This window comes from Rhagoletis pomonella, unplaced genomic scaffold, assembly GCF_013731165.1.
Source record: "Rhagoletis pomonella isolate Grant_MI unplaced genomic scaffold, Rhpom_1.0 Rhpom_scaffold_00006, whole genome shotgun sequence".
NCBI lineage: Eukaryota > Metazoa > Arthropoda > Insecta > Diptera > Tephritidae > Rhagoletis > Rhagoletis pomonella.
Window position 1 is genome coordinate 81,930,375 of NW_023458560.1, and position 11,750 is coordinate 81,942,124.

The 11,750-nt window shown below is 35.9% G+C and overlaps 2 protein-coding genes across 2 annotated transcripts in view; both read left to right on the plus strand.

Moving 5' to 3' along the window:
- The first annotated feature begins 388 nt into the window (after positions 1 to 388).
- Positions 389 to 1,125, plus strand: LOC118741785. The gene is made up of 2 exons (XM_036473756.1): positions 389 to 524; positions 594 to 1,125. Exons 1-2 carry the CDS (start codon positions 420 to 422, stop codon positions 765 to 767), a joined length of 279 nt encoding a protein of 92 aa, XP_036329649.1. The 5' UTR covers positions 389 to 419; the 3' UTR covers positions 768 to 1,125.
- A 6,141-nt stretch (positions 1,126 to 7,266) lies between these two features.
- The window catches only part of LOC118741473, a 231,099-nt gene continuing 226,615 nt past the window's right edge, over positions 7,267 to 11,750 (plus strand). The window contains exon 1 of the mRNA XM_036473464.1: positions 7,267 to 7,866. The gene's annotated coding sequence lies outside the window, so the exon portion shown is untranslated. The remainder of the gene's footprint in view (positions 7,867 to 11,750) is intronic.

The window sequence follows — 11,750 nt, forward strand, 5'->3', positions numbered from 1 at the left end:
TCGTTACATCCTTCGGGAGCCGCAGTCGAAGTACTCCGTCGTACATCACGTTCCAAAGAAGCGGTCCCAGCACCGAGCCTTGAAGAACCCCTCCGGTAATCTTGAATGTTTTGATATGTATGTTTGTATGTACGTTTGTATGTATGTATGTATGTATGCATGTCGTTTATTAAGCAAACGGGCGATCTGCTTTCAGACACCCGGCCGTACGACGATAAACCACTCGGAGCAGGTTTATTGAATTTTCACATCCATTTTGTCATGGGGGTTTTTGTCAGGTACGGTCTTTCTGAAAAAATTGTGTGTTTTCAAAATTAAAAAGTATTACTTATTATTGTTTTGAACGCTATATACATACATATGTACATACATACATACATACGTATGTTAAAAAAGTAAAATAATTGAATAAGCCGAAAATGAAAGCGGAGTGGTCGAAAGCGTTTATTATACGGCCGCGGGACAATCTACAGTCTCATGTCTACATAAAACAGAAGAAATTTGTGCCCTCATACGAGAATGACGTAAGTTTCCAGAACTTAACTTTATTCAGCAAAAAAAAAAACAATTTTTTAACCGTTTTATATTTGTAGCCTTGCCCTGTACCGATGAACTGGCTGATGGGTTGGGAGTACGCGCGCATCTGGTTGCGCGAGCGTGATGATTATATTAGCGAGCGTCTGCGCAAATCCAAAGCAAAACGAATTAAAAACGACTATACAGGATGGCTAGCAAAACGGCAAATTAAACCAAAAAAAGTTAGCTAACCAAGCATTCTAATGGATCCCACTGGAATCTAATACATTTTGTTGTAGAACCTTAAGACTGCTTTCCTAAACTGATGCATTTCACAAATCTTTACTAACTATTCCGTTTCGTACAAAAAAAATTAAGTATAACGATTGCTTAAATTTTCCAAAATTATTGTTAAGTACATATGTATGTACCTTAATATGGAAACGCCCTATCTAACATTTTTGGTTCCTTACAGAGTAGTCATAAAACTTTTTAAAAACCAAAGTTCTCCGGTAGTGAATTTTATCAAAACCCTGGTTTTTTATAAACACTGGTGGGTCGTCTACTCACTTTTGTACAAATCGGAATTTCGAAAGAAAATGTGTTAGGGCCTTTCTATAAGAAGTTCTTGGAATGAAACATAAAATTTTATGGTTATATACAAATTTTGATTTAAATAAATAGTACACACAATAGTAACATTTTACTTGTCAAACTTAGAATTGCCTATATATACACATAACCAGGGAACGGATTTTTAGGACCTAAAAACCTATAAAAAAGGCAAAATAAAATGCGAAAAAGGCAGAAAAAGGCACAAGGTATTGCAAAAAAGGCAAAAAGAGGCAAAACAAAATAGCGAAAAAGGCAGGAAAATGCAAAAAAAGGTATTGCAAAAAAGCAAAATAAGGCACTAAAAAAAGACAGAAAATACGAAGAACAATCAAAAAATATATTTATTGTAGAAATACTTATATTACAAGTAAAAAGAGAAAAACTATAAACTAGTTTCATTATATGAAAAATTTGTACTTTGAATCTTTGACTATTTTATCCTTTCGAGTTTCTAACTCATAAAACTTTAATCTGTGTAGTTTTAGTAACATTGAACCATAAGATGCATTTTGAAGTTTTCTGGCAGCATTTTCATTCGATTCGCGAATGTACTAAATGTGCGCTTGACGTAAGTTGATACAAGTGGAGCCCAATTTAAATATGGAACGTTTGAAACGTTCATATTATCAGAAATAAAGGCATTTTCCTCGCCCTTTACAATTTTACCCACACTCCTTATTGTCTTCAAGCCTACGTTAGCTGAGAAAACGGCTTTGAATTTTTCCAACACCAATTTGGCAAGAGGTCTCTGCGCTTCTATAAGCCGCATGGGCAATGTGTATATTTTTTAATCTTAAAAAAACTGTAAATGCTATAATCACTTTTTTAAAGGTAGAATTGGCAGAACAAGGCAAATATCTTAAAAAAGGCAAAAAAAGGCAACATCAAATGTGTATACATGGAATCAGGGAAAGCTAAATCGTGGACATTCTTAATCGAATATACTGTATCTCTTTAGCAGAAAAAAAGGCAATTTCCATAAAATCCGTTCCCTGTACATAACTATGTGTGTTAATTGTAAAGTCTGAAGAAATGCACTCGATTTTTGAATTGGCAGATATCTATTTCCAAACAGAGTTGGGAAAAATTTATTCGAATGACGATTAAAGCTCTACTCAGAATTACAGCGGACGACGGTAAAGCGTAGATACTCGTTGATAGTTTGCAGCAATACTATCGATAGTGTCAAGCGCTAATATCGATAGTCAGGGTAATGATAACAACTGTTCCAAATTAATCGGGACGGCATCGAAAACAAAAAAAAAAACAAGTAAGAAAGAGTAAGTTCGGGCGTAGCCGAACATTAAATACCCGGTGCAAGTATTAAATATATGTTTTTTTAACTTTCCGAAAGCTACCGCTACATGGTAAGCAGGGGTGTATCAATTTTGAGTAAATTAGCGTCCTTAAATTTCGAAATATTGAAGTTTCAAGCATTTCTGAAATTTACTGTTATATGAAAATTTTAGTCCGATTTCAATAATTTTCAACGCTTTACTTTTATGTAGCAAGCACAATAACCATACCGAGTTTGGGACAAATTGGGAGAACGGTTACCGAGATACATATATGTATTTGATCATAAGTGGGCGGTGCCACGCCTATTTTCCAAAATTTTCTCATAAACGTATTTCTTGGTAAAGAATTGTTGCAAGCGTCAATTTTGAATAAATTAGCTTTAATATTTACTGATTTATCGAAGATTTTGTATTTCTCTAAATTACCGTTATATGGGATGTGGGCGTGGTTATGGTACGATTTTAAAAAATTTCGGCCATTTGGTATGCTGTACAAAGGCCAACAACTGTGCCAAGTTTGGAAGAAATTGGTGCGGCGGTTACCAAGATATACACATGTAACCATAAGTGGGCGTGGCTATGCCCATTTTTCAAAAACGCATAATATCCTTATTTCTCGTCTAAAAATTATTATAAATATTAATTTTGAGTGAATAATCTTCAGTGGTTACTAAAATATCGCAGTTTTCGTATTTCTGAAAATTACCGTTATATGGGAAGTGGGCGTGGTTACAGCCCGCTTTCGCCCATTTTCAATACCAACCTACATTGGATTAATGGAAACCTACATACCGAATTTGAGAGTTGAGATATCTCAACGGACGGACGGACAGACAGACATTGCTTAATCGACTTCTCTATTCATTCTGAGCATTTATGTATACATTTGTCTATATCTATGTGGATTCGTTTTGGCTGTTACAACCAACCGTTATGTGAACAAAATTAATATACCCTTGTGCACAAGTGCGCTCGGGTATAAAAATACGCAAAATATGAAGTGATACATTTTGTGACCAGAGGTGTAGGATACCCGGATAAGTCCAAGTGGTTTGAAGTTACCGGCGAATCGTGGTTGTAGATAACATAAGATGTCCCATCGTACCAAGAAAATTTGAGCTTTCCACGTTCGGCAAAGGTGGCAAAGGCAGTCCAAGTCAATGGCGTGCGACATCTGCGTTGCCTTAACACCGTTTGCCTTATTTTCACCACAGCTATTTGCAAATTTTCCTAAAAACTTTACGATCTGATTTTGAAAGCTTTTGAAGCAAACAGTGTAACGAAGAGTTCACCATATTCGGCTCGGTGGTGACCAGGGTTGCCAGAACTTTTTGGACGAACCGGCTAAATTGGCAAATAAAACCGGCTAAAATGTTTCAACTAAATTTCACATGTTTTATTTACATAAATCACGAGTAAAAAGACTATTTCTCGGAGAGAAGTTACAAATTCGAGCCGGAAAAAATTTTGCCAGCAGGAATTTGCAATTAGGAAAAACATATGATTGTGGCACATGGTTGGATTTTTTGTCGACTATAATTTGAATAAACAAGTTCGTTAAATTTAAAAATTTACAAACTGCAGCGATTTTAAAATGAAAAATGTAAGCTAATACTTGTTTACTTAATTTATTTAGTTAATTCCAATGATTTGAAAGGTATTCGGCAAAAAAAAACTGTATTCTTAATCGAAATGCAATCTCAACCAGAGTCGATATAGTAAACCCGACAAAGAAATTGAAACGTATGTTGAAGAAAGTCGGACTGACAAGATATATACACGTAGATCCTGTTTTTTGCCCCACTAAAAGAATTTTAAAAATTCTATACAAATTTCTTTTGTTTGAAATGCAACCGTGGACACTAGCTGGCAAAAAAACTTTCAAATTTGCGTTCGTACAGAAAATTGCATTGAGAGAGAATTTGGGAGCATTTTTTCTTACTATCTGATATTTTGAGTGATAATTCTCGCTGGATTTTCGACAAACAAACCTATTGTCTTCCCTACAAGGCCCTTTCAGACTGACCGATTCTCAATACACTCAAATAGAAACCAATACACACAAAAAACGCTGTAAAAATTTCCCTTCAATTTTAAGGCAGTAAAACAACGACCTTAAGTTAACATCAACCGAGGCCATATGTTGACAAGGGATGCAAAATCACAGTTACACAAAAGAACTGGTCAGATTTTTCCGAGATCCCTTCAATTCTGATGTAAAATATGATGCCAAAAGACTGCAGATCTCCCATTTTTATGACCTTTCATATGACCGGCAGATGTCTCGTAGGATTCCCAGAGAGTTTTGATTCACTTCAGTATTTATTATAACAGTAAATGTTCACTTCAGTGTTGGTTCCTTTAATTCAAGTTGGCATTCGGTTTTTGGAATTTAGATAAATTCTCAGCAAAAAAGTTTGTTTAAAAAAATACATATGTGTACATAGTGCTTGAAAATATCAATTTTTACCTTACCTTAAACCTTTGGGAGTGGGCAAAAATGATGTTTTGTAATTTAGGCAGAATTGACTATCTGGGAACACAATATCTACATGTAATATTTATTCTGTTTGTTGGCACTATATCCAAACACAAACGCATCTTAAGTGTCTTAACAGTGAAACAATTTCTTATTTTCTAAGTTTGCGAATAAAAATTCACACTTAAAATTAAGACATTTATAACAAACATTTTCTGAAGAAAATCCCTTATTCGTTTAAAAAAAAGAAGCGAAATCGGCCCAATTTCATACAACCCTGCCTGACATGAAAATTTTCTCCACGATAAGGCTAGTGGCCATCTCTAACAGATTTTGGGTCGCTTAGTCAAAAATGGAAACATTTATACATATTTGAAATTTAAGAAAACAAGGCAAATAGCAAAATCGGCTAAAAACGGCAAATTTTTTTCTGCAAAACGGCTAACAAATCGGCTACCGGCTAAATCGAAATTACTCCGGCTGTTTGGTATCGCAACCGGCTAAATCTAGCCGGAAAACGGCTAAAATGGCAACACTGGTGGTGACGATGATAAACGATAAAATGAAAATATTTGGGGTGTTCACAGTTCGTTCCAAATAGCGTCTCAAAATGTAGACGTCTACATTTTAAGACGTTTTCTAACCGTAAAATCTGTGGTGTTGTTGTTTCCCATACAAAATTGGAAAACGACGCCGTCTACATTTTGTCACACTCAAAGGTATGTTTTTTACGCGTCTACATTTTGCGACCTCGCAGCAGGGTTGCATTATGGCAATACTTATCACATTTTTTTTATTTATTGGGCACGTTTTCTGTATTTGCATTTAATTTGAGCGCAATTTCTGATGAAAAGAAACAAATCAAGGAAAAGAAATAACAAATATTACGAATTGGTAATTAAGTTAAATAATTACAATTTTTCAGAAACAAAATCGAAAGGCGACATATAAAAAATGCACGCAAGGAAGAAATGTCTGGCAACACCAGCAAAGTTTTGAGACGATTTTGCGACGACTGCTAGAAAGGGGTGCTCACAGTTTGATGCTAAAGATGTCTCAAAATGTAGACGTCTACATTTTCAGACACAATTTGGAACGAACTGTGAACACCCCAATTGTACTAACAGAGTTGAGCACATTACACATTGCATATGGACATATGTATGTATAATGTTCCGATTTTGCAAGCTTTTTCTTGGCTTAAAGAGTTTCTGAGAATCCATGGGCAGCGTACCGGCAAGAGAAAATGACATGCGAAGAGGAAAATTGTTGCCACTTGTCAGAGTCGCCCAACAACCACAAACAAACACCAATGCACACGCACAACCCGATGAGCATTCATACATATCTACATACATATGTATGTTTTGAATCTATTTATGTATGTACATGCCACGAATGCTTGTAAATAAAAGTTTTGTGTGATAGCCCCGCAGGAAAGCTTCAGCAGTGCCAATTTAATATCTATTTGGTATCTACGTATTTAGTAAGCATTACTTACTTATGCATGTAAATATTAACATGTATGTATGTATGTATGTACGTACATCTTCGTAAAGTAACGATTGTGCAATGCCCGTGTTGAGTAGTGGAAATTTGTGTAGCCTACAATTAAAAAAAAAACTCACTGCAATTAGGAGCCAGTAGATTTTCTTGCAGGGTATGTACATATGTATATAAGTATATATCTACATATACACATATGAATGTATGCACTTACCTTACCGCAGAACTCCACAGGCGAACAGCGATGGCCTACCAACTGTCATTTTGACGAGCAATGTGATTGCAAGTTTTTGTGTGTGGGCACTTTGATGTCTTGAAATAAGCATTTGCCGCATGACGCCACCAGACAACATTCTCTCAATTTCGGTGTTTAAAAACATTTAAATCTTTAAAAAACTAGCTAAATAATTTCCTAAAACGTAATCATAAATTATCCAATACGGAACAGATTTTTATTTTGATTTAATATCAAAATTTCATCGATGTTACCACCAGCACGCTTTCTTTCAAATGAAAATATGGCTGTCAAACTATCGAATTGCCTGCAATAGATGTCAAGCAATAAGCGCTGACATATATTGCAGCACATAAGAAATAGGCGGTCTCCATTGGAAATATATTTTGTGACATGGTTATCACGACATCAGTGTTTTGCTGTGGAGACAGGGCCTTAGGTATGAGTTCCATCTGGTCGGTTGTTGATTGTTGCTTTTGTTTTCATTTTTACTGCCAAAAGCTATTGTCGACTTTGCTACTCTTATGGCGATTGTGGATATGGCCGTTGGATGGCAGTGGTGTATTTTGGCACAACTTGAGAGACCGCCAGCGCAGCAAAAGCATAGCTAAGCATAGATAAAACCACCAATGGCGGGGGTGCGTTGAGGGTTTATATATTTTTCACCTTCCTCATGCGAAGTCAGAGTATTGTGCATTTTCCAATTTTCTCGCCGCGTCAATCAAATGAATGCCGTGTCCGCTGTTGCAAGTAAATTCGGAATTTTGCACTTGTTCCAACTGGTCGGTTCGCCTCACCTTCCCGTCATACTGAAATCTGCATTTTAACTGGTATTTTGTGCTACGTACGTTGCAACACTATCTATCGCCTTAGTGAGATGGCAATTCGATGTGGCTTCAAGTTGTGTTAATATCTGTAAGTTTCGCCAAAGGCTTTAGATAGTGCAGAAAATGCATTGTAAGTGAGCGCAGCAGAAGCGAGAAGTGCCACAGCTGTTGACGGAAAAACGACTAGAAAGATGTGGAAAATTTGTGAAATATGTATGTATGTATTAAATTGAAGCCAACGAAAATCTGAAGGAAAAGTGAAAATGCAACGCAAAAGAAATGTCAAATAGAAGAAACATAAAAGAAAACGTGAGAAGAGCTGAATAAACATTGCAAATTGTAATAAAAGACCATTGAGTGCGGAAATTTGGCTGGAAAATCGAAACATATGTAAGATTTGTTCATATACATACATATGTACATATGTTATATATGTATGTAACCTTTTGCGTTAGATCATCGTCGTATTTATTCTGGCTTTATTCGTGCAGTTGGTTACGCTGGCAGTTGAATGCGTTGGCACACCGTATTAAGTTCAAACAAAATCATTTTTAGATAAATAATATAAGTATGCTTTAGGAAATCTAGGACTGTTCAATTAGAAGAATCACATAAAGAGTTAAGATACGGAATGTCATAGTGAGAGTGTCCGCAATTTGGGTGAAAATATAAGACGCCTCCACCCACTTCTGGCTTATACATTTATATATATATACATACATATGTATGTATGTATGCACATTGGGGTGCCCCAGAGCTTAAATTGCTTTCGTGAAACCGGCACACAGTGGTCGGAGAAGCCATGTGTACGCGAAAAATTAGAAGGGCTGTTACGACGATTATGATAAAGCTGCAGGATCGTAGTACTGTTGTGATGCTAAATCCAAATATGCCATAAAATTTATAGTTTGACACTTGACAGCTGTCAAATCAATTGTTAATTTTTCTAAAAATAAGAAAATATTTTTTAGACAACCTTAAGAGCTGACAGTTGTCGAAGGGGCTGTCAATTTCTCTAGTAATAAGGAAAATTCCGCAAGAATTAAACATACCAGGTTTTAAGGCGCACTGCGTTATCGTGAAGTGAAGTGCAAAGTATAAAATAAACACCGAAATAAATGCGGTGTAAAGGTGTTATTTTTTATCACTCAACGATAACGCAGAACCATCCCACTAGAACTTGAATGGAGATCTCCCTAAGTGAGGAATAAAAGAGTACTCCCCTTGACCTGATTTCGGATCAATAAGAGAGATTTGTGGACTTTTTACTCCCTTATTACTCGTTTAGGAGTCAATAGGGACATCTCCTAAGCTAGCAATTAAAGAATGCTCCCTGAGGCATGATTTGGGAGCAATAAGCGAGATTAGTCGGTTTTGCACTCCTGTATTACTCACTTAGGAGTATAATGGGAGATCTCCCAAGTGAGCAATAAAAGTATCCTCCGGGATACATGATTTCGGAGGTATAAGCGAGATTTGTTGGTTTTGTACTCCGTTATTACTCGCTTAGGAGCAAAAATCGATGTTTCCTAAGCGAGCAATCCAGGAGTATTCTTTTTAATTGATAGGAGAGCTATACGCACCTTCTTCAACATAATTTTGTGTTTTTGGAAAATGTATGAAGAAAGCAAAACAGATAACTGATGTGTACATTCATACTTATATACATACATATGTATTTCTAATTGAAAAACTTAAATCAGGAAACAATGAAATTAATTGGAGAGCAAATCTTTAGAGCCGCTGGTATGTATGATAGCATTTGTTTAAACTTATAAATGATTGTATTATTTAACTCAAAATATATTTCAGATTACGGGGCCAGCAATTAAGGCGTCTACGTTCTAGCGTTGCAATCTTGCCCCGCCCAGAAAACTTACTGGGTACAGCCGGAAGTTTTTCAAGGCGTGAATAGTTTGGGCCACTCCCGGGTGAATACAAGTTAAATAACTTTTCCAGGAAATCATCCTCGCCACACTTATCTTGTGGATTGTATAAAAGTATATATGTATGTATGTATAATGTTTGAGTTTGTCATTACTGTTCGATATCCGTTTTCTAATTTTAGTTAATATTGTAATAATAATTATTTATGTTTTTTTCTGTTTTTGTAATAATCAGCTTAAATCTTGTATTTATGTGCATAAGTATGTATATATGTATATGATTAAAAAATTAAATAAATGAATTGCGTAAAAAGCAAAATCTTTTTAGCTTATGTAAAATGCTCGTTATGGAGCAATGTGGGAGTAGTCTTCCATTACTCCATGAGGAGGAATTCGGGAGTATAGAGACGTTCTTTTATTACTCGTACAGGAGCCTTCCGGGATGACTCTTATGGGAGTACTCCCTTACTACTCGTTAGGGAGGAATGTGGGATGTTTTCTATGTGCACTCCCTTGTTGTCTTTTTGGAAGGTTTCTGGGAGGTAACTAAGGGAGTACTCCCGTATTGCTCCATTAGGAGGTTTGTGGGATGATAATTCTGTGTGTGCTCCCCGATTGCTTGTTTAGGAGGTAAAAGGGATTACTCCCCCTCCTAGGACATCCAATGTTAAAGGGAGTATACAAAATTACATGCTTATACACAGAAGCATAGGGAGCAATGGGGAGTATTCGTATACTCCCAAGGGAGTACTCACCGAGCAATCGTACGATGCTCCCAAGTTCTACTGGGATAATACGCAGAGAGAAGTTCTGAAGAAGTTTTCAACCGAAACTGTGCATATACATATGTATTATTTCGGTTTTTTTCGTATGCATTATTTCGTATGCACAGTTTCCATATGCACAATTTCAGGGTGCCTTATTTTTGTGATACGGTCTAGTGTATGTATAAATATACATATGCTTTTGTTTCTTTATACCTTTCATGAGCATGAAATGGTATTATAACTTTGGTCCGATGTTTGTAAGTACCAGAATAAGAAGAGATAGACCCATTAAAATGTATACTTATATGATCACATCGTCGAGCTGAGTTGATTTATCCATGTCCGTCTGTCCGTCTGTCTGTCTGTTTGTATGCAATCTAGTCTCTCAGTTTTAGAGATATCCGGATCAAATGTGGTAGGTGGGTGTATTTTTATAATGTATTAATCATTTGTCGGAACCGGAAGAATCGGACCACTTTAACATATAGCTCCCATACAACTGATTGTTCAGATATGAGATTTTTCGTTATAACTTCTCCATTTATGCAGCTACGAACATGAAATTTTGCAGAACTTGCACCCGTTATCAACAGAATGCTTACGGAGAAAATTACAAAGATCGGTTCACTACAACCTATAGCTCCCATACAACTGATTGTTCAGATATAAAATTTTTCGTTATAACTCCTCCATTTATATAGCTGGGAACAGGAAATTCCGCACTGTTTTCAATAATTATCAACAGAAAACTTACAGTGAAAATTAAAAAGATCGGATAACTATAACCTATAGCTCCCATACAACTGATTGTTCAGATATGAGATTTTTCGTTATAATTCATCCATTTATGTAGCTAGGCACATGAAATTTTGCACTGTGGTCACTCATTATCAGCAGAAGACTTACAGTGAAAATAACGAAGATCGGGTCACTATAGCCTGCAGCCCCTATACAACTGATTGTTCAGATATGAGGTCTTTTATCATAACTCCTCCATTTATGCAGCTAGGAACATGAAATTTCGCACCATTTTCACTCATTATTAACAGAATACTTACAGTGAAAATAACAAGGATCGGGTGACTACAACATATATATTCCATACATCTGATTGGTCAGATATGGGATTTTACTGTAAAACTCCTTTATTTGAACAGCTAAAACCGCTAAATTTCGTAAGATATTTTATAAATAATAATACAAAGTCTACTGAGAAAATCGTCAAAATCTATGCTGTATAAGCTGTATCTCCTATAGCACTGATTGTTCAGACCCGTTTTTTGCGATATATCTCCTTTATGTAGGAAACTAAATCCAATAAATTGTGTTACCGGTTTACATACCGATCACATAGCAGTGAAAATCACTTAGATTGGTGCCATATAAAGTATATCTTCCATACCTCTGATTGTTTAGATGCGATTTTTTATATAAGTATGTAACTCCTCTGTCGATGTATGCAGATGTATTCAAAATCAGTAACCTGTCAAACTAAAATTTGCAGATGTTCATGAAAGGTATGAAGCCTTCGGCATAGCCGAAGACAGCGCTGCTCTTACTTGTTTTTTTATAAATCTGTACTGTAATGTAATGCATCTACAAGACACTGTCAGTACAGATA

Bases quoted from the DNA above. Each gene is read 5' to 3' on its own strand.
- LOC118741785 (XM_036473756.1), top strand. From the start codon at position 420: ATGAAAGCGGAGTGGTCGAAAGCGTTTATTATACGGCCGCGGGACAAT. The intron at 525-593 runs GTAAGTTTCCAG...TTATATTTGTAG, and splicing joins TGCCCTCATACGAGAATGAC to CCTTGCCCTGTACCGATGAA.